We start from the raw sequence: 22,819 nt of genomic DNA on the forward strand, positions 1-22,819 counted from the left end.
GCCCTGCCCCAAACGTAGAATAATAGTGTTCGGGCAGAGGAGGAAGGGGCCTTCTAGATTCCGCTGAGGAGTTTCTCCAGCCCTCAGAGTCAGTTTCTTTTCTTTTTTCCCTTTTTTTCCTTGTTTGAGGAGTGGAGTGGGCCACACATGGCAGTGCTCAGGGCTCATTCCTGGCTCTGCGGGGGGATTCCTCTCGGTGATGCTGGGGTTCGAGCCAGGCTGGCGGGGTGGAAGGCCAGCACCTTGTTTGCTGTACTGGCTCTGGCCCTTTTCTCTTTCCTGCTTCCAGTACCAGGCAGCTTCCTTCCTTTCATTCTCATCCTGCATTCCCGCCTCTCACCAGCATTGACGTACCGGACTCTTGTGATGCAGTGTGTTCAGTTGTCTATACGTCTGGACTTTTTTTTTTTTTTTTTTTGATCCACACCTGGCAGTACTTGGGCTTACTCCTTGCTCTGTGCTCAGGGTTAAGGGATCACTCCTGGCAGTACTTGGGCAGTACCATTTATGATGCCAGGAACTGAACCCTGCTTGGCCAGGTGCAAGGCAAGCATCCTGCTGTCTGTCTCAAGCCTATTTCTGTACTTGTTTTTGCAGGGGGCGTGTGGGGGGAGGGAGATGTGGTTCGGACCATACCCAGCCATCATGTCCAGAGGTTACTCCTGGCTCTTCACTCAGGGCTCACTCCTGGGTACCCACCCCAACCTTCCCTGCATTTTGATGGCTTGGTGTGGCCAAGTGTACAGTAACAAGTCTCATAATGGAGACGTTAGTGGTGCCCACTCGAGCAAATTAATAAGCAAGGGATGACAGTGACAGGTTTAGCCAAGTGTAGTGAGTGTACATTGTAGCAAGCAGGATGTTTTTTGTGGGATTTATTATTAAAAAAAAAACAAAATAACTTTTGATAAAGCCGCGTACTCTTTCTTTTGGTATGGAAGTTTCCACCTTCAATAGGCCACTTCTCTGGGTTTTTTTTTTGGGGGGGGGCGTGTAGGGGGGTGGGGAGGTTGCAGTGCCCTGTGATACTCAGAAACTCCTGTGGGCTCTGTCACTCCTGGCAGTGCTGGGTGTGTGGGTGAGGGGGCATGAGGTGCTGGGGATAGAAAGCTCTGACCCCTGTACTGTCTCTCCAGACTCCTTGAGTTGAATTCTCTGTTTTTGTGTTGGTTTGGGGGGGGAGGAGGTGTTGAGAGCCACACCTGGCAATATTCAGGCATTACTCCTGAATTCAGGAATTAGTCCTGGCGGTGCTTGGGGGACCACAAGGGATGCCTGGGATCGAACCCAGTTGGCCTCATGCGAGGCAAGCCTCCCACCCCCTGTACTATCTCTCTGGTCTCAGGAGTTGGATTCTTAATCATCTTACTGCTGTGATGGAGGCATGGCATCCTGCACGTCATCCATATTGCCCTCACTCTGTATGTACTCATTAATGCTTTGCCACTACTGACTAAGTCAAGATAATTGTGTTTTCCAAACCCAGACACCCGTCGTTGCAGTGTGTGGCCCCTCCCAACTGTTTCTGTAACTCCCAGCAGCTCCCTGGAATCTCTGAATTTGTTCTCCTCTCCAGTTTCCAGTCCCGCCCAGGTGCTAAGTGAAACCAGACTGTGTTCCAGTGGCAGCTAGCCCCGGGCCTACCCTTTTGCTTCCTGTTGCCCTCAGAAACAGATGCCTGGGTATGGAGTAAGCTAGCCTGGTGGTGTCAGTTTAGTGGGGGGGGGGGGTGACACTTTCCACCCTGGCAGGGCCTGTGCTGTTTCCTGCAGAATCCTTGGAAGTGAATCATGAGCGAGATGTCAGGTACAGTTGGTGACTAAGGCACAGCCACCCTCCTACCTCCAGGAGTTTGCTTCTGAGGACTCTGCCTGGAACATCCGTGAGGCCAGGTTTCCTAGGGTAGGGCTTCTGCTGGGGATAGTGATCGTCCTATTTAAGCAATTTATTAGATAATAAATTCATATGGTAAGAAATTCAAATAGTATAAAATAGTGACATAGTGAGAATTCTTTGTGTGGGGGGTGTTGGTTTGGGGGCTAGTCCTGTATCCGTGCTCAGGGGATCATGTGATGCTGGGAATTGAAGCCAAGTGTCTCGCATGCCTGGTGTATGCTCAGGACTCCTGGTTTGGTATCTAGGGGCCACGCTCAGTGGTGCTTGAGGACCATAGCTGCAGGGGCAGGGAGGTGGTTTTAACTTTCATTTTCTCAATTTTGGGTCACACCTGGTGGTGCTCAGGGCTGACTCCTGGCTCTGTGCTTAGGGAATTACTCCTAGTGGTGCTGGGGGACCATATGGAATGCCTGGTATTGAACCTGGGTCAGTCACATGCCAGGCAAGCACTCTACCCACTATACTATTATTACTCTGGCCCCTGAGAAAAAAATTTTTTTATAAAATTTAATAATAAAATTTTGTTATTTATTTTATTAAATGTATTTTTTATTGAATAATTATAGATATACCATTATGAAGCTATTCATGATTAGATTTCAGTTATACAAGGTTTCAACACCCATCCCTCTACAGTGTACATTTCCCACCACCAGTGTCCCCAGTTTCCCTCCTGACATCCCCCAACAACCATTTTTCTACTTTCTCTCTCCTTTTTGCATTGTGGTTTGCAATACATACAGTTGTGGGGAGTTTGCTCAGGGAGTTCAGTATTTTTATTGGGAAGGTACAGCTGGAACAGCTTTTGTGACGTGGCAGCTCTGGAGTGTGGATGTGACTACAGGGGCTTCTGGAAGTACAGGGAGGTGTGGGAGGTGGCCCGTTCCGACTCCGAGGAAGCCTGGAGATTTCAGTTACAAAACCCTCATGCCCAAATTTTAACACATTAATATTTTGGTGAGGTTCATCCCAAGATGGTGGAGTCTAGCCAGGGTCATGGTTTTAGATAATAAGATCAAACGGTTGCTGGGGACTCGATTTGGGCGGTCACTGGGCTAACCCACCCATCTCCTTGTGTCCCAGATTATTCAGCCATGCATAGATCTGAGATTTGCTGCAGCTTTTGATCTCTTTCGAGAGTTATTAATGAGTCTCTGGAAAATAAACTTTTTTTTTTTTTTGCTTTTTGGGTCACACCTGGCGATGTTCAGGGGTTACTCCTGGCTTTACACTCAGGAATCATTCCTGGTGGTGCTTGGGGGACCATATGGGATGCTGGGAACTGAACCCGGGTCAGCCGCGTGCAAGGCAAACGCCCTACCCGCTGTGCTATATCACTCCCGCGCCGAAAATAAACTTTTGTGGTGAAGCTGGAGGTGGTTTGTGGACGTGGCTCCCGCATACCTAAATTTTGGTGGTTTAATTTCTTGAAACACTTGGTCCCAAGTGTTGGAGTCTGGCCCGAGGCATAGTGGTGACTTTGGGGTGTCAGGAAGCCCGAGGGCACTATCAGGCTGCTGCTGCTCGTACCCAGCAAGTCTGGCATGTTTAGGCCACACGCTGCAGTGCATAGGCGCTATTCCTGGCGGGGTCTTGAGGGCCATAAGGGGGCCAGTTGGTGTTAACCAGGATTGTGGCTGAAGCGGCCTCTCTGTACTGCTCTGCCCACGGGCCTGAGGATACTCAGCTTCATCTACTCAATCCCTTCCTGATAACTTTTTGTGAGTTTATTTCCACATTTCTTGGGATAAAATGTACTTTCAGACCAGAGAGCCCAGAAGGGCTGGAGCACGTGCTTTGGCCGCGGGAGGCCCAGGATGAACCCACTAAGCCAGGAGTCGCCTCTCATTACCGTGGGCGTGCCCCAAAGAACAAAGACCCAAGCTGCCACCTGCACGATAAGATCTGTCCTGCTCCGATTTAGAGGAAGCTCGAAGGGGAGCAGCTAACGCAGAGCTCCCGAGGGATGGGGAACAGAAAGCTGAGATGGGCCAAGCAAGGAGCTGGGAACATGGTGTGAGGGTGTGAGGTGAGGAGACGCCGGGCCTGGCAGAGTTTATGGGTCCCGAGTGGGATCTGAGTACAAGGGGAAACCCCATCCAGATCAGAGCAGCGTGTGATCTGATCCAGTTTGCATTTTGGGGTTGTTAGTTATGGGGCCACACCTGGCAGTGCTCAGGTCCTACAGTGACAGGGATTGAGCAAAGGGCCTTGCCTTTGCAAAGTGTGTGTCTCTGTGCTGGAACCTCACATATGTGAGGCTTGGGATTGATTCCCCCCGCCCCAGCACTTAGAAAATAAAGTAGTAGATCTCAGGGGTCCAGAGTGATAGCACAGTGGGTGGAGCACTTGCCTTGCATATGGCTGACCGGGGTTCTAATCCAGGGCACCCCATATGGTTCCCTGATTCTCACCAGGATTAGTCCCTGAATGCAGTCAAGAGTAAGCTCTGAGTACTGCCAGGTATGGCCCCAAAACAAAAAGAAAGAAAAATCTTTGCAGGATAAAGGGCTCAAGGATATAGCACATACCTGCTATCTCCTGTATACCAATGCGCGCGCACACGCACACACACACACACACACACACACACACGCGCGCGCGCGCGCGCCCCTGGGCAAGCTCTGGGCTGGAGTGTTAACCAGCAGTGGCCTCTAGAAAGTACAGTGAAATAGAAGCAGAGAGATAGAGTGGGGAGGGCACTTGCCTTGCACCCACCCGATCCCAGGTTCAATCCCCAGCACCCTATATGGTCCCTAAACTACTTCCAACAGTGATCCCTGTGCTAGAGCCAGGGGTCAGCCCTGAGCAGCGTAAGGCGTGGCTCCCAAAAAAGAAAGGGACAAGAAAGGCTCAGAGAGATTGTACAGAGCGCTTAGCCTGCACACGTCCTATCCTGATTTGATCCCTGGTACCCCCTAGGGGTCCTTGAGTCCTGCCTGCATTGGTTGACTCCTGAGTTCAGAGCCAGGAGTAAGCTTTGAGCACTGCTGAGTGTCTCACACACACACACACACACACACACACAAAAGAAAAACAACTTGCTCGTCAAGCCCATGTTCTAGCTTGGTTTGTCTATTCCTTGGCCTGCCTGTTTCCATGCGGGAGTGCGGGAGAAGCCTGTGTTCCCTCTCAAACACGTCCTTCTCTTTCTCTCCCCTCACATCTTTCTAAATAAATTTCAGTAAAAACTTTCTGACTTCACAAAAGCAACAAAAAAATTCATACCATGGCTGGGATGTGGCGTGGTGATATTTCTCTTGCCTTGTGTGTGTGAGGCCCAGGTCTTGGTCCCTCCCTGGCAGCCGGAAAGGGAGTGGCATATGTCTCTATACATGAATTTGATATATACGTATCAGAAATAGTTTGAGTGTGGTGATGAAACCCAGAGCCTCTCATGTGCGAAGCATGTGCTCCACTGCTGAGCGCCGGGCCCGGCTTCGTATTGAACTCTGGCCTCATAAATACCTGCCCTGATTGGCTTAGCCCGGAAAGCCCTCTCCCTCCCCACACTCCTTCGGCAATTACTGTGCAAGCAGTCCAGAACAATTAATACTTGACATCCTCATGTCTTCTGGAATATTGTTTATTACATAATGTATTTATGTCGCTAGTGTTGGGGCCACGCCCAGCTGTGCTGGCTCTGTGGTCCAGGGTCACTTCTGGCGGTGGCTCAGGACACTGGGTGGTGCCGGGGATTGAGCTGGGGTCGGCTGTGTGCAAGGAGATAGCCTATCCACTGGCCTGTCTCTCCCGCCCTTATCACACAGCCTTTTGCCAGTTTTCCTTCTCTCTAAATCTGGACACAGGACGCATCTGAAAGTCGACTGCACCGGTGCCTTGCCCGGAGTAGAGCTCGGTTTTGCCAGGACCCAGGAACCTCGGCCCTGAGCACTGTGAGTCAGAGCCGGGCTCTGGGCCCCAGCTCATTTTCCTCTCCCCCCGCTCTCCCCTCCAGGCACCTCATTGCGAGCATGCGTTCTGCAACGCCTGCATCACCCAGTGGTTCTCTCAGCAGCAGACGTGCCCCGTGGACCGGAGCGTTGTGACCGTCGCCCACCTGCGTCCAGTCCCTCGGATCATGCGGAACATGTTGTCCAAGCTGCAAATCGCCTGTGACAACGCTGTGTTTGGCTGTAGTGCTGTTGTCCGGCTTGACAACCTCATGTCTCACCTCAGCGACTGTGAGCACAACCCCAAACGGCCTGTGACCTGTGAACAGGGCTGCGGGTGAGCCACCGTCCCCTCTGCCTGCACAGTTACGGGCCCTGTCTCTGACTCCCCTGCTCTCTAGCTGGGGTCGGCTTCTATGTGTTGGGGCAGGGACAGGTGTAGTTTGATTCCTTCGCCAAGGACTCTGCTATATGTCCCCCAAGTGGGTTGTTTGTTTTTTTTTTTTTTTTTGGCTTTTGGGTCACACCCGGCGGTGCACAACAGGGATTACTCTTGGCTCATCACTCAGGAATTAACTCCTGGCGGTGCTCAGGAGACCATACGGGATGCTGGGAATTGAACCCGGGTCGGCTGCATGCAAGGCAAACGCCCTACCCGCTGTGCTACCGCTCCAGCCGCGCCGCCCCCTCCCCCCGCCCCCGTAGTGTCTTTGCTCTTGCTTTTTTCTTATGTTGTGAGGGCCACAGCTGGTGGGGCTGGGGCCTCACAGCTGCCTTGCACATGCCCTGCCACTCGAACCACATCCCTGGCCTTCTGATCTTGGTTTCATAGGAACTGCTGGGTGATCTGTGTATTAACACCAAACACCGGTTGCTTTATTCTGCCCTTCCACTCCAGTGCGCTCCCTCTTTGTCAGAGTGTCTGCTCTGATTTCTAGCTGCCTCATGTTTCCTCTTGCCCTGTATTTTTTCTTCCTTTAATCCAGTGAGACACTGGAGTAATGGCTGGTAGCTGGGCCGTGGGTCTGAGGCTTCTCAGAGAAGGCCAAGCAGGATCTGTAGGCGGAAGAGCTGTGTGGTAGATTACACTGTCTCAGCGGGCACGAAGCTTTGGGAAAGCAGATAGCGAGAGGATTGGCGGGAGCCAAAGAGGACGGGCTGAGAGAAATGAGGAAATGTGGGCCAGGGAGATAGCACAGGGCTTAAGGCACACACCGAGCCTATGGCCGGCCTGGTTTGATCCTGGGCACCATGTGGTTCCTGACACTGCCGGGTCTGGCCCCGGGTAACCCCTATATTGCGGCACACTCGCAAACTCTCACACCAAACTAAAAGCCGACTTGGCCGGGAATTGCCGAGAGGGACCCCAGGGGCTCTGGAGGACTGCCTGGAGGAGGCCCAACAATAACTCAGAACAAGTGTTAGAAATTTGGGGTTGGAGAAAGCCCTTTCAGCAATTTTCTCCCTCTGCCCACATTTCCCACTAACCAGTTCTGTTCCTCTCCTTCTCCCGCTCTGGGCACAGCCTGGAAATGCCCAAAGATGAGCTGCCAAACCACAACTGCATTAAGCACCTGCGCTCGGTGGTCCAGCAGCAGCAGACACGGATCGCAGAGCTGGAGAAGACCTCAGCGGAACACAAACACCAGCTGGCGGAGCAGGTAGGACGCGATGCAGGAACACGGTCTGCGAGTCAGGCCCCTGCTGTCGAGCCTGGCCGAGCACGCCGTCCCGCGGCTCCACGGGGATCACGTTGGAGTACTTCTTGCTGCACTTACCTCACCAATGTCATTTTCCTAAAAATTCCCCTGACACACGGGGGCTGGGACAGTAGTACAGCGGTTAGGACACTTGTCTTGCACGCGGCCAACCTCGGTTCCGTCTCCAACATCCCACATGGTTCCCCCGAGCACCACAGGAGTAAGTCCTGAGCGCAGGGCCAGGAGGAAGCCCTGAGCACTGCAGGGTGTGGCTCAAAACACGTGCTCTTCGCTCGCTCTCTCTCGCCCCCAGCACAGGCCAGAGAGCTAATTCATCGGGCTGAGCTCCCCTGTGAGTGGCCCCAGCAAGAGCCAGGAGTAGGCCCCGGGCACCATCAGGTGTGGCTTAGAAACACAGAAAACCAAAACGGTTTCCCCAGCACTGCTAAACGCCTTCTCTGTGAACTGACATTGCTGTCTCGAGGTGGTGCTGCGTGCAAGGCAAGCGCCGTCCCCGGCACCTCTCCAGCCCCAGTGTCCCCCTTCCCAGAGAAACCCGTCTCAGCCGCTGTCTGCGTAAGCATCATCCCCGGTTCTCCTCTCCTCCCACAGAAGCGAGACATTCAGCTGCTCAAGGCGTACATGCGTGCAATTCGCAGCGTCAACCCCAACCTTCAGAATCTGGAGGAGACCATTGAATACAACGAGATCCTAGAGTGAGTGTCTCGCGGGGCCTGGAGTCACTCACTCCTGTTGGGGCAGAGCCCTGGGAGCAGGGGGAGGCACAGGGAGTGGCCGAGGGACACGAGAGGGTTGGGCTGGAGCTGCCGCCTTGCCTGTGCAGGAAGAAGGGGACGGCTAGAGCCCAGTAGCGGACCCAGGTCATTTGGGTGGACATTTGGAAGGGAACGCTTACCCAGAGTTGCAATTTATCCAGAATAAATGAGTGTCTACTATGTACAAAGCCTTGTATTAAGGGCTGTGGTATACTCGGAGGGCCAACGAGAGGTAGAAGATAATCATCCCTGTCTTTAACAATCCACAGAGGTGGAAAAAGTGCCTTTCCAGGAAAGTGACATGAATGATGTACAGCTGAAACAAAATCTGTGATCCCTCTCGGTCCCGGGGTCCTGTCCGATTCCTAAACCTTTTAATTGTTAACATGTTTACAACATGCGTTGTGGCACAGGCTGGGATGATGGAGTCCGTCACTAAACAACTGTTGAGCACTTGGGGCCGGAGCAATAGCACAGCGGGTAGGGCATTTGCCTTGCACGCGGCCGACCTGGGTTCAATCCTCGGCATCCCATATGGTCCCCCAAGCTCCGCCAGGAGTAATTCCTGAGTGCAAAACCAGGAGTAACCCCTGAGCATAGCTGGGTGTGACCCAAAAAGAAAAATAAAAAAACTGTTGAGCACTTGTGTGCACCAGGCCTGAGGCATGCACCAAGCATTTGGGATTTTAAAGAAAAATAGTAAGGTTCCTGCAGGAGTTGGATCTACGTGATGATTCCGATGGGAACAGCTGGAGGGCACTGCAGGTTCTGATCTGGCGGTGGGAGGAAAGAAGGAAGGGGGGGGAGCCAAGTGCAGGGTGGGTGGTGATTGGGGTCTGCAGGAAAGAGGCCGGAATGACCTGCCCGCTTCATCCGCAGGTGGGTGAACTCCCTGCAGCCAGCACGAGTGACCCGCTGGGGCGGCATGATCTCGACCCCTGACGCGGTGCTCCAGGCTGTCATCAAGCGCTCGCTGGTGGAGAGTGGCTGTCCTGCCTCCATCGTCAACGAGCTGATCGAAAATGCCCACGAGCGGAGCTGGCCCCAGGGCCTGGCCACGCTAGAAACGAGACAGATGAACCGGCGCTACTATGAGAACTACGTGGCCAAGCGCATCCCCGGCAAGCAGGCTGTGGTCGTGATGGCCTGTGAGAACCAGCACATGGGCGACGACATGGTGCAGGAGCCCGGACTGGTCATGATCTTCGCCCACGGCGTGGAAGAGATCTAGGAGATGCTGACGGGACGCCAGGAAGAGACGGAAGTCAGGACATCCGTCCCTGCAGCAGCCGGACCCGGGGTGCTGCCGCTGCCCTTACTACTGTGGCCTCCACCCAGCCACTCCTCCCCGCCCTCTGGCACCGAAGGGCCAGGGCGCTGTGCCCGCCTTTCAGGTGGGAAACCCAGATTCCTTCCTCATTCCTTCCCCCTGACATGGAAGATTCTAAATTTTCGGTCCGGCTGGCAAAGTGCCCACTTCTTCCATTTTTCCTGCCTCGGGTCCCATATATTTTCAGAAAGCACAGATAAGCATTCGCTCAACAGGATCGCAGTAGCTCAAGGACACTAAGGGTCAGTCGCGGCTCCCACGCCTGGCATCGGAGGAGGCAGGCCTGTCGTCTCCGGACAGCATTTGGAGAGGAGCTCTGGGGAGCAGAGACGCTGAAGAGATGGAAAGGGTGCGCCCCGAGCGCTGGCCGTGGGCAGCCGGACGCTGGGGGTCCTGGACCGTGTGCCAAGCAGGCCCTGTGCAGCCGCCCGTGCGCAGGTGCTGGGGGCGGGCGCGCCACATGGGCGCTCCTTTCCCACGCCTTTCTACAGTTAGGGGCAGGGCGGGGAGGGGCGGGTGGGGCTTAGTCTGCGGGGGGTCAGTTCCTCAGCAAGAAGCAGCTCCCCAGCATTTGCTGAAAGGGCCAGGCTCCGCCTCCTGCGGCCCAGCCTTGCGCTTCCCGCGCCCCTGCCCGCCCTGGGGTCCCAGTAGTTCTTTTGATCATTTCCTTTGGCCATTGTTTATATTTTACTTCTTCTCTTCCTCCCACTTAGGTCTTTTTTTTTTATACATGTAGAATGGCCTAGTTATGGCTACCCTTTTCTAGCCCAGCCACATTGTAGACAATTTAATTTATTTACTTTTTTTTTTTTTTAAGAAAGGAAAAAGAAAAAAAAATGAACAAAATGTAAAACTTTTCTTTCGCTGTTCCTATGTGGGAATTCTGGCCAGGGTGGGAAGGGGGTGTGGGACTGTTTTATATTTTTTGCTTTCCAGCACAGCCTTCGGCTTTACTGTCGGGAGGCCCGAGGGAGCCCCTGGCCGGATAGTTCATGTCTGCCTCAGCCCTCCGGGACCCGTGGAGACAAGGAGCTGCTTTGACTCCCATGGCTGGTGTGAGGGTCCAGCCTCGGACACCGGCGCCGCCCCCCCTTCCCCCCCCCAACCGCTCCCAGCCCTGCGGGGTCACCCTGGAGCCCCTGCGTAGAGTATTCACCTTGTAGGCAGCCGCCCCAGCCTCCACCCCGTTCCCTAAGCAGGGACAGTTGACACTTTTCCAGGCCAGGTGGGAGGGGAGTTTCATCCAGAGTATAAGCTGTGCCTGTCCCTCCTCCACGCCACTGTAGGCCGCACCCTGCTTGTATTGCCCCGAGGAGTGTCCGGAACCGTCCTTGACTCCTGGGGGCTGCAGGGCCACGGCAGGGGAGAGGCAGCGAAAGCCATGACGCCCAGATTGTCACCACCTAACAGCTGCCCATCGTAGAAGGCCGGGCCAGGTTGCCACCAGCCCGAGTGTTAGTCTGAGCGCCACTGGAGTCGACACGAGCGAGGGACACAGCGCAAGGGAGGCAGGAACGGTCCCATGTTCCGGCCCCAGGACATTGCGCTCAGGAATCTGGAACCGCTGCCACGATGAATCTGGTTATTACTCCATTTTTCCCACTCCCTCCCCCGCCTGCCTTACCAAGGGCCCGTACCCTCTTGGCACCCCTCAGATGGAGCCAGGAAGCTCAGCTAAGGCTTCCCTACCCTTTGCACTAGTGTCTCTGCGGGTTGCTGGTTGTGTCACACGTGCTGTTCCATGGTGTTGACTGCACTAATAATAAACCTTTTACTCAACTCAAAATTCTTAATTCAGCATCACTCCCCCTCTGGTCAAGACTCCCTGTGCGTGGCCTGTGGCCTTCTCTGACCGTGCTTCCTGGCTGATGTAACTGCCCCCTCCTGCCGATTAACCCCTGCCTGCAGAGGGTCTGCCTGGGACGGTGTGTCCCTCGCTTCATCTCTGCCCTGTTTGCTCCCCTCCACCCTGCCCTCCCTCTCCTGCCCTGTAGCAGCCGAAGCATGCTCAGCGCTGGTGGGCACTGTGTGCTTTCCAGGCCTGCCTCTAGATACCACTTCTTCCCAAAGTGCTCTGGGGGTGGGGGCCACTCTCCAGGAAATCCCTTTGTTTTGGAATCTGGACCCTCGTGAAGGGAAGGGGACTGGCAGCACCTGAATCTCTGCAGTGCCAAACCCTGATCATAGGTTTTATCTATATTTTACCGTATTTTGATGTTTGGGTCAGACCCAGTGGTGCTCAGGGTTTACTCCTTGTGGTGCTTAGGGGACCGTATGTGGTGCCGGGGATTGAACTTGGAGGGGAGGGGAGAGAGAGAGATGTTGAGAGGACATGGCAAGATGGATGGATGGTACAGCAGTTACTGACCTTGGCACGCAGCCAAGGAGGGTTTGATCCCCAGCATCCCGTGTGGGCCCTGAGCCTGGCAGGAATAAGCCCTAACTACTGCTGGATGCGGCTCCCAAACCAGAGAGAGTGCGGTAGGTAGCCTTGCACATGGCTAACCCCTGAGCACTGTCAGGAGTAATCCTAGGCAGAAAGCCAAGCGTAACCCCAGAGCACTGTGGGATATGGGATCACTGGATCACTGTCATCCCATTGCTCATTGATTTGCTAGAGCGGGCACCAGTAACGTCTCCATTGTAAGACTCGTTACTGTTTTTGGCATACCAAATACGCCATGGGGGGCTTGCCAGGCTCTGCAGTGCAGGCGGGGTACTCTTGGTAGCTTGCTGCCTCTGAGAGGGACGAAGGAATCAAACCTGGGTCGGCTGCGTGCAAGGCCCTACTGCTGTGGCCCAAAACGGAGGAAGGGAGAGAAAGTGTACAGGCTTCTCCAGAGCAGGATAGGCAGAGAAACATACGGGAAATAATGTTCGGGAAATGTGTTGAGCATTTGTCATGCACCCAATGTAATTTTTTTTTTTTTTTTGCTTTTTGGTCACACCTGGCTCTGCACTCAGGAATTACTCCTGGCCGTGCTCGGGACCATATGGGATGCTGGGAATCGAACCCGGGTCGGCTACGTGCAAGGCAAACGCCCTAATTGCTGTGCTATCGCTCCAGCCCCTTTATTTTTTATTCTTGACTGTGCTCAGGTGCTAATCCTGGCGGTGCCGGGTGGGTGAGGGTCTGCAGACCGTGCTTGCTGGGGATTGAACCCAGGCTCATGTAAAACCTGCGCTCCACGCCTTTGTGTCATCTCTGTCTTACCCTAGTGGTTGTTTTTGTTTTTTTCTTGGTTGGGGGCTAGTGGGCCACTCCTGGCAGTGTTTCAGAAACCATATTTCTGAAATATGTGTTGCTTCAGAAACCATATTTGGTGCTTGGGATTAAAGCAGGGTGAGGCGTATAGAAGAAAAGTGCCTCAACTCCTGTAACCATTTCCCTGGCCCCCCTGATTTCAACTGTAACAGTGCTCTGGATGTCTTCCTGGAGTGAAAACAACCAAAAGGACATTTTCCCACCCCAAACGGGTCATTGTAAAATGTAAGTAGGGCACTGGAGGACCTCAAAGGGCCAGCGTGCGCGTGTTGCATGTGGAAGGCCCGGGTTCCATACCTAGCACCGCACGATCCCTGTGCCCCACCAGGGACAGCCCCAAACAAACCGAAACCAAAAGCTGAGAAGATGCTGCGGCAGTGAACACAACAGATGCTGTCCAGGAGCGCCAGCCGGGGCTCCCTTCCTGCCCCCTCAACTCTGAGGCTCCTTCAAATTACATCCGGGGGCTGGAGAGATAGCACAGCGGGTAGGGCGTTTGCCTTGCACGCGGCTGACCCGGGTTCAAATCCCAGCATCCCATATGGTCCCCTGAGCACAGCCAGGGGTAATTCCTGAGTACAAAGCCAGGAGTAACCCCTGTGCATTGCCAGGTGTGACCTAAAAAAAAAATGCAAATTACATCCGGAACCCATTGCTTAAGTGTTTGAAGAGTCGTGAAAAGCTTCAAAATTTCCTCTTGGAGTACATTTTGCTTTTGGCCAAGCATTCATTAGGACGGGAGTGTGGGGAAGACGGGCTTCAGGTAGCAAAGTGACAGTATCTTTCAAAATGTTTTGGTTTGGGGCCACACCTGATGATGCTCAGGGCTTACTCCTGGCTCAGTACTCAGGAGTCACTCCTGGCGGGGCTTGAGTGACCATCGTGGGGGCTGCAGATTCAGCCTGGGCCCTGCGTGCAGGGCAGGCACCTGCCCACTGTCCTCGCTCAGCCTGACCGAAGCTTCCAGGGCCTGGGGACAGCTAAGCGGACAGAGCAGACGCTTTTTCCTGCAGGAGGCCTGAACTCAACCCCTGGCACGACACGGTCGAGCAGTGACCCCTGAGCACTGCTGATAGTGCCTCCCCCCAGTAAAAAAAGACAAGATGAGCATGTAATACATGATGTAAGATTTAAGCACTGTTAGGAGAGAGAAAATGAAGCCAAAATTTCCCCCTTTTTTTGTGGGGGGTGTCAGATGGTCCTGAACTATATAAATAACCAGCACTCTTTGGGGGTTGGTTATGATCGTGCTTGGGGTACCGTGGTACTGGAAGTCAAACTCAAGCCTCCTACGTGGAAAGGATGGACTCCAGCCTTGCTATAGCGCCTTGGCCATGAGTGGTTTTGTTTCATTTTGTTTCTCCTTGAGAAGGGTGCTTGTTTGAGATGTAGCCAACCTGGGTTCAAACCTTAGCACTGCATATGGTCCCCTGAGTATAGCCAGGTGTGGCCCCAAAGCCACATACAAAAACAAAAACAGGAGCACAATACTGCCAAATCTTGGGGCTAGAGCAATAGCACAGCAGGTAGGGCGTTTGCCTTGCACGCGGCCGACCCGGGTTCGATTCCCAGCATCCCATAGGGTCCCCTGAGCAGCGCCAGGAGTGATTCCTGAGTGCACAACCAGGAGTAACCCCTGTGCATCGCCAGGTGTGACCCCCAAAAAAACAAAAAAAAATATACTGCCAAATTTTTTTTTCTCCCCCGCCTTTTTTTGGGGTGGAGTGTCACACCAGGGGTGCTCAGGGTTCCGCCTGGCTCTGCACTCAGGAGAATCACTCCTTACGGTGCCTGGGGCACCAAATGGGATGCCAGGGATTGAACCCAAGTTGAGCTCTAACGAGGCAAGTGCCCCACCCGAACTCTCTTTAGCCTCCAGATCTATTTTTTTAAGAGCCAGACTGCTAAATCTGCTAAATCACAAGGCTCAGGGATTAACCCTGGCTGTGTGCACAGGAGTCACTCCTGCTGGTACTCGGGGAATCGGGTGCAGGGATCAAGCCCAGGTGGGCGGCACAGAGGGCAAGCACCTCACAGGCTGTGTGCTGTGTCTCTGACTCCGAATTTTTTTCTTCTGTGGTTTTGGGGACTGGAGCGATAGGGCGTTTGACTTGCACGCGGCCGATCCAGGCTCGATCAATTCCTCCGTCCCTCTCAGAGAGCCCGGCAAGCTACCGAGAATATCCTGCCCACGCGGCAGCACCTGGCAAGCTCCCTGTGGCGTATTCAATATGCCAAAATCAGTAACAACAAGTCTCACAATGGAGACGTTACTGGTGCCCACTGGAGCAACAGTGCAACAGTACTATCTTGCAGTGCTCAGGCTTTTCCAGGCTCTGCTCAGGCCTGACCCCTAGCAAGTACTTGTGGGTGCTGTGGGAGATCGTGTGGTATTGGGGATTTGAAGCAGGTTGCAAGGCCAGCACCTTAATCCCTTAATCCCTGATTTATCTCTTCAGCCCTCGTGTGTGTGTGTGTGTGTGTGTGTGTGTGTGTGTGTGTGTTTGGGGGGGTTGGGCTCATACCAGGAAGTGCTCACGGGTTATAAAGTGTGGATCCAGAATTTAACGGTTCACCAGTTTTCAAGCTTCAAGAGGTGGAAGTGAAGAAACTAGCGAAAGCTAGAGCTCACCATTTGTTCAGTAAGGAAGATCAAACAGAAAATTGGGGGCTAATTCTTGCCTTTTAATAGTAGGGAATTTTCAAGATTTTAAAAATGGGTGGGAAAGTACAGCGGGTAGGGCGCTTGCCTTGCATGCGGCTGATGGATGTTCCCTCCTCGGCATTCCATATGGTCCCTGTTCCATCCCCCACCCCCTCCCGCAAGCACTGCTAGGAGTAATTTCTGGGTGCAGAGCCAGGAGTAACCACAGAGGCAAGTGCCAGGTGAGGCCCAAAAGCAAACCAAAAAAGTCATTGAGAAACACTTCTTTCAAGCAGTCTGCAGATCAGCAATACACATTTGAACAAATAATGGGAAAGTTTGTTGCAAATGGATACTAAGTAAGTACAAAGGGATAATGAGGAAAGAGGAGAAGGGGGGAGGGACGTAAGTCTTCCATGAACCATGGGAAATGTGATCTGAATAAGATGTACTAGCAGTGGAAAAGGTGAATATTTTTAGCCATCCCTACAACTCACTATTATCATCTCCATATTCTGTGGGAAAAACAAAAGGCAAAATTCACATAAGTGATGATCAGAACCAGGACTTGAATCCGAAAGTCCTTTCAGATCCTGAATCTCCTAACGACCGCGCAGATTAAGGGGTGTACAACTAAAGAGGAATCATACATATTTTCTTGAATGTACCTGACTAGTTTTGGGGAGGGCGACAAAGAGGTTTAGGAGCGCTTGCATAGAGCAGTGTTGGATCAGCAAAAGGAAATACGGGCCCGTTGCCCGAATCAGGGCTTAGAGCTGGAGATTTATAAGTTAGTGTTGATCCAAAAAATCCTAGGAATGAATGCAGACACTAAAGGAGAGCAGGGAGTCTGAGAACGAAACCTTGGGAAATTCCAGAAGTAATCTGGAAAATATGGTGTGGTTAAGTTGGCTGATGTTTTTTGGACCACATCCTGGCCATGCTCCCGGGACACTCCCAGCTCAGTGCTTGGGGTCACTTCCAGGACTGCTTGGGGTACCCTCAGTGCTAGGGGGCAAGCCGGGACCCACCACAGGCGAGGCCTATGCTCCAGCCCCGTGAGCTACCTCCCTGGTCCTCATGCTTCTATTAGTTACATATGGGGCTGCAGAGATCGTACCCAGGGAGGACGCTTGCCCTGGAGTTAGTTGCCCTGCATTCAATCTCTGGCACCAGGTTGTTCCCTGAACCTGGCCAGGAGTAAGTCCTGAGCACCGCAGGGTGGTAGACTAAACCATGCCACAGAAAACACTGGGTGGAACTAGCTTGCTCTGAGGTGAAAAGACAGAATTTCAAGAGGGAAAGGCAGGAAGCATTAGGCCGCTACGTGGAGACACCCAGCCCTAGTGCAGGATGGGAGGTTTCACTTCTCCTTAGTTAGGAAGAATTTAGGATACTGGTCGAGGCTGGGTGTGCAGGCACTAGGAACATGTGTTCGGTCGGAACTTCAGGCGAGGACAATAATCTGAAAGCAGTGTTTCATTTTTTATTTTTTTATTTTTTTGCTTTTTGGGTCACACCCAGCAACGCTCAGGGGTCACTCCTGGCTCTACACTCAGGAATTACCCCTGGCTGTGCTCAGGGGACCCTATGGGATGCTGGGAATCAAACCCGGGTCGGCCGCATGCAAGGCAAACGCCCTACCCGCTGTGCTATCACTCCAGCCCCTGAAAGCAGTGTTTTAAGTGTAAGAAACTGAAGCAGGAGGGGGCTGGAGCCATAGCACAGCGGGTAGGGCATTTGCCTTGCACGTGGCCGACCCAGGTTCGATTCCCAGCATCCCCTGAGCACCGCCAGGAGTAATTCCTGAGTGCAGAGCCAGGAGTAACCCCTTGAAACAACAATGCTTGAAACTGGTTTTGGAAGACGAATGACTCTAGCAGACTACGGAAGGGAGAGGGTAGGTAGGAAAGAAGGAGACGCAGTGTTCCCAGAGCAAGAGAATACAGAGTCTGAGCCCAGTAAGACATCACTGGTTTGGGCCCAGGGGAGGCGTGAGCACATGGTTTACATGCGGGAAGTCCTCCCTGGATACAGTATGTCCTCCAACCTCCTCAAACCTCCCCATTAATGTAGTATGGAGCTGAAGGCAAAGGACATACATTTTGTATTCAAGAAAATGAAAAGGGGGGCTGGAGTGACAGCACAGCAGGTAAGACGTTTGCCTTGCACGCGGCCAACCTGGGCTTGATTCCCAGCATCCCATATGGTCCCCTGAGCACCTCCAGGAGTGGTTCCTGAGTGCAGAGCCAGGAGTGACCCCTGTGCATCACCAGGTGTGGCCCCCCCCCAAAAAAAAAGGGAGAAAATAGGGCCAGAGAGATGGCTACCAAGTACACACAAGCTTGTTTTGTGTGCAAGAGGCCCAGGGCTCCATCCCAAACGCTACATGGTCCCTTGAGTGCTGGCAGGTACCTCTCCCAAACCACAGTCCTCCAAAGAGGAGGAAGAAAGCATGGCGATACTTTGTCTCAAAGAAAAGTGTAGCTTTCTGAATTCATGGTTTAGTGGAGAGGGAGAATTTGAAGGGGTTATGGAGGATATCTGTAGACTCTTTTTTGGTAAGCAGTACTGGGGGGGAGGGATTCAGGATCTCACAAAGACAAACCACCACACTACATTTCCAGTCCCTTAAAACACCCTAGGAAACGAAAATCCAGTGGGATTGCAAGACTCTGGCAAACGTAACTTTTGGGAAGAAATCAAGGACACATCCTGAACCAGAAATTAAAGAGTGGGTGGAAATGTCAAGAATGGTGACAAATAAAAGGGACAAATAAAAAAAAAATTTTAATTAAAAAAAATTTAAAAATTATTTAGATATAAGATGCATAAGAAGTCTTAATGGTTGCAGAGTAACTGATGAAATTTTACATCTAGTACCAAACATTGACAACTTCGGGTTAACTCTGAGAGCTATCAAACTTTGGGCCAAATGCCACAACATCTATTTCAATATATTAGGTTACCTCGGTGGTGTTTCCTGGGCTATGCTAGTAGCAAGAACTTGCCAGTTTTATCCAAATGCAACAGTGTCAACTCTTGTAAATTTTTCTTGGTATTTTCTAAATGGGAATGGCCAAATCCAGTGCTATTGAAACAGCCTGAAGAATGCAATCTTAATTTGCCTGTATGGGACCCAAGGATAACTTCAGTTATAATTGTCCTCTGATGTGAGAAGCATAATTTATTGCACCCTGTAAAATAAAATTGATTGTATATAGTTTAATACTAAGCTGATCAACATTTTAAATTTATATACTATCTAGAGAACTACCTTGTAAGAGAAAGTTGTGTGGGCATTTGTGCTAAAAAATAATAATAAAAGGATAAAAAAAAATTTAAAAATTAAAAAAAAAAGAATGGTGACAAATACTGCGCGGCACAAACGGAAGGCGTTGGGGAGCTTCAAGTGAGATAATGAGGAGATAATAAAAATTAGAAAGTATCTGGTGGGCACGAAATTTCGATGCTTGAAGCATTTGGGAAGGCGAGATTTTACTCCACCCCCCCCCCACACCCTTGCAGCCCAGATCCTCCATTTTGTAAGTCTTGGACCTCCGGACCCTGCACGGCGGTTCTCGCGCGCCCCCTGCTGGGCATTCTCTGCCTGGCGCGCCAGCTGCTTGGAGTCCACATCACAGTAGAACCTACTGGGTAAGATTCTATTAGTACATATTCGCGACACACGGGTGTAAAGCCCAGGAGATGCGGTAAATAAAAACACACACACACACACACACATCCCTCCCTAACAGAAGCTAAGACTCTGTAGATGAAGATGTACACGCAACCACTATATAAAAAGTAATCCATTCAGTTTTTTGGGGAGTGGTGTATGTGTGCTAAAGAGTTTATATAGCCTCTGGGAGAAGAAAGGCTACATAATAGGATTAGGGCGCAGGATGCGGTTAAGAGAAAAATGCCCGGGCCTGGAGCGATAGCACAGCGGGTAGGGCGTTTGCCTTGCATGTGGCCTATCCAGGTTCGAATCCCAGCATCCCATATGGTCCCCCAAGCACTGCCAGGAGTAATTCCTGAGTGCAAAGCCAGGAGTAACCCCTGAGCATCACCGGGTGGCTGAGTGTGACCCAAAAAGAAAAAAAAGGGGGGAAACGCCCACAAGAATGGACATTTAAGTGACAAGCAAGGAGAGGGTGCCGAGTATTTGGGTCAGGGTACAGAATAAACAGGGGAAAATACTGTACTAGGCCCTGAAAGAGTGGTAGCACTGTCCTCCCATTGTTCATTGATTTGCTCGAGCGGGCACCAGTAACGTCTCCATTGTGAGACTTGTTACTGTTTTTGGCATATCGAATACGCCACGGGTAGCTTGCCAGGCTCTGCCGTGCAGGCGGGATACTCTCGGTAGCTTGCTGGGCTCTCCAAGAGGGACGGAGGAATTGAACCCAGGTTGGCCATGTGCAAGGCCCTACCCTCTGTGCTATCGCTCCAGTGAAAGAAAGAAAGAAAAGAAAGAAAGAAAGAAAGAAAGAAAGAAAGAAAGAAAGAAAGAAAGAAGGAAAGAAAGAAAGAAAGAAAGAGAAAGAAACAGAGAAAAATAGAGAGAAAGAGAAATAAAGAAGGAAAGAAAGAAAGAAATAGAAAGAAAAAGGGGCCAGAGCGATAGCACAGCGGGTAGGGTGTTTGCCTTGCACGCGGCCGACCTGGGTTCGATCCCCGGCATCCCATATGGTCCCCCAAGCACTGCCAGGAGTAATTCCTGAGTGCAAAGCCAGGAGTAACCCCTGAGCATCGCTGGGTGTGACCCAAAAAGCAAAAAAAAAAAAAAAAAAAGAAGAAGAAATAGAAAGAAAAAGAGAAAGAAAGAAAGAAAGAAAAGAAAGAAATAGAGAAAAAGAAAAAGAGAAAGAGAGAAAGAAAGAAAAAGAAAGAAAGAGAAAGGCAGAAATAAAGAAAGAAAAAAAGAAAGAGAAAGGCAGAAAGAAAGAGAAAGGCAGAAAGAGAGAGAAAGAAAGAAAAGAAAGAAAGAGAAAGAAAGAAGGAAAGGAAGAAAGAAAGAAAGAAAGAAAGAAAGAAAGAAAGAAAGAAAGAAAGAAAGAAAGAAAGAAAGAAAGAAAGAAAGAAAGAAGAGTGGTAAAGGGCTGAGTGTGATGACGGCATGAAACAGGCTGTGCCTCTGCTTTGGGAGCTTTAATTTGGCCACTTGTGTGGTGGTGTCAGTGCCACCTTCCACAGATGGGCAGGTGTGATCCCTCCCTCACGCCTGCTCTCCAAAGGAAGAGCTCTTGTTTGACCTACAACTACCCCAGAGAAATGCGGATGGACCTAAGACCTGCCTAGGCGGTAGAGGAAACAGTTTAATTGTTGCTGAACATCAGAAGAGATGGTTGGTGCAAGTCTAGAGGGCGGCGACAGGCCTCCTTAGTACTCACAGGCATCAAAGAGGGGAACGGCCAGGACATGAACAAGGACAGTGATGCTGGTGGGGGCAGTGGGGAGGAGCTACTGTATGAAATGTACAGAAAGTTCTACAAACTCTTTTTTTTTTTTTTTTTTTGCTTTTTGGGTCACACCCGGCAATGCACAGGGATTATTCCTGGCTCTGCACTCAGGAATTACCCCTGGTGGTGCTCAGGAGGCCATATGGGATGCTGGGAATCGAACCGGGGTCGGCCGAGTGCAAGGCAAACGCCCTCCCCGCTGTGCTATCACTCCAGCCCCCTCTACAAATTCTTACCCTTTGCCTTCCGTGGCCTTGAAGAATAAATTACAAAAAGAAGCACCTCAAACAAATATCCTAGGCTCTTCCTGGGCCACGTGTAAGGCAAGGGCCCTACCCACTGTGTAATCTCTCTGGCCCCAGATATGGAATTGTAGGGGTGAGTGCAGGAGGGCTAGAGATGAAGAAAAGTCTGTTAACACACCAAGAAGTTAGAACATCACTTTGTGAAAGATGAGAGTTATGTTCCCACTCTGTAGCTGCAGCAAGATCTTCGTGCTGCTGTATTTTTTTGGGGGGGCAGCACCCCTCTCCCCGCACCCTGGGGTGAAAGAGCTGTTTCTTGGGTTTTCATGCTAACCAGACCTACAAGGCTCGTGCTTGTGGAATTCAGGGGCAGCCCCAGGTCTGGGATACTCCACAGCGGGCATTGACATTCCCAAACAAAAGTTAACACTCCAACCAAATCCTCCGTCATCTCTTCTCCAAAGAATGAAACAATGTCGCCCAAAGAAAGCACAGCCAGCAAATCAGCAGTTAGGGGATTTTGCAACCGGCTCCTTATCTCTGCAGCCCGGTCCTACTGCTTGCATAATGAAACTTTACCGCGAGCCCTCCTACCCACAAATGCAGGGGATCGTTTCGGCTTTTTATCTGCGAGATCCAAAAAAGAGGCCTCAGAAAAGGCATATACGTGTCTGGGAGGCAGAAGGGGGGAAAAAAAAAGCGGGGGAGATGAGGGTTTAAAAAAAAAAAAGCGGCCGTCACGAACAGGATTCGAACCTGTGCGGGGAAACCCCATTGGATTTCGAGTCCAACGCCTTAACCACTCGGCCACCGTGACTCCCAAAACCGCGTTCCGCCCGGCGCTTACAGAAGGGGTCGGCGCCGCGGCCGGGGCGGCAGCGTGGCCAGACCCCGACCCCACGCAGCCCCCCGCGTGGCCCCTGCCACCGCTCCTTACCTCCCCTCGCCTCCGGTCGGGAAGGGTCGGGGGAGCCCGGGCCCCGGGGAGGCAGGGCCGCCCGCCCGCCCCGCGGAAGGCGAAGCGGCTCGGGCGGCCGGGGCGCGGCCTGCAGAGCGGGCGGCGGGGAGGCGAGGGCTGCGCGCCCGGGGGTGGTCCCGGGGCCGGGGTTCGGGGGGGTCGGCCGGGGGGGGCGCGGGCTCGACTTGAAGGCACGAGAGGCGGGTGGGTCGTGGGGGCAGGAGGGAGAGGGGGGCGAGGGGGACTCCGTGCAAACGGGGAGCTCCTGTGGGCGGCGGGGGCTGGAGAAAAGGCAAGAACTTTGCAGGGGAGCCGAGTCTGGGGTCGCCGGGGAGCAGAAGCCCCGCGAGGCGAGGGTCGCTCCGTGCAGCGGGGGGTGCCGGGAGGCGCCGGGTGCACCCCCCCACGGTGGGAGAGGATAGATAGACCCGCCCCCTCCCAGGCTAGCCCCCCCACTCCGAGCTTCTGAAAGGCCAAAAAAAAACAAAAAAGAGCGAGCGAGTGAGCCCCCCTCGCAAGGCCGCCCCGCGCCCCGCGCCCGGGGAGGCGGCCCGGGAGGAGGCAGCGGCCCGGCGGGGCGCGGCGCGCGCGGGCGGCCGGCAGGGGGCGCTGCGCGGGCCCGGCGGGCGCGGCGGCGGCGGCGGCGG

The 22,819-nt window shown here is 52.6% G+C and overlaps 1 protein-coding gene and 1 non-coding gene across 4 annotated transcripts in view; one reads left to right on the top strand and one right to left on the bottom strand.

Moving 5' to 3' along the window:
* Window positions 1-11,381, top strand: part of RNF41 (ring finger protein 41) — a 35,826-nt gene extending 24,445 nt beyond the window's left edge. For all 3 annotated transcript variants that reach the window (XM_055127240.1, XM_055127242.1, XM_055127241.1), the window contains 4 exons: window positions 5,855-6,126; window positions 7,315-7,450; window positions 8,102-8,205; window positions 9,145-11,381. In XM_055127240.1, coding sequence (XP_054983215.1) covers window positions 5,855-6,126; window positions 7,315-7,450; window positions 8,102-8,205; window positions 9,145-9,496 — 864 coding nt within the window. In that variant the 3' untranslated portion in view covers window positions 9,497-11,381. The remainder of the gene's footprint in view (window positions 1-5,854; window positions 6,127-7,314; window positions 7,451-8,101; window positions 8,206-9,144) is intronic.
* A 10,568-nt stretch (window positions 11,382-21,949) lies between these two features.
* TRNAS-CGA (transfer RNA serine (anticodon CGA)) lies at window positions 21,950-22,031 on the bottom strand. The gene has a single exon. It is a non-coding gene; the product is annotated as a tRNA-Ser (tRNA).
* Window positions 22,032-22,819: the final 788 nt, after the last annotated feature.

The sequence above is a fragment of the Sorex araneus genome, chromosome 2 (assembly GCF_027595985.1).
Source record: "Sorex araneus isolate mSorAra2 chromosome 2, mSorAra2.pri, whole genome shotgun sequence".
NCBI classification, from domain to species: domain Eukaryota; kingdom Metazoa; phylum Chordata; class Mammalia; order Eulipotyphla; family Soricidae; genus Sorex; species Sorex araneus.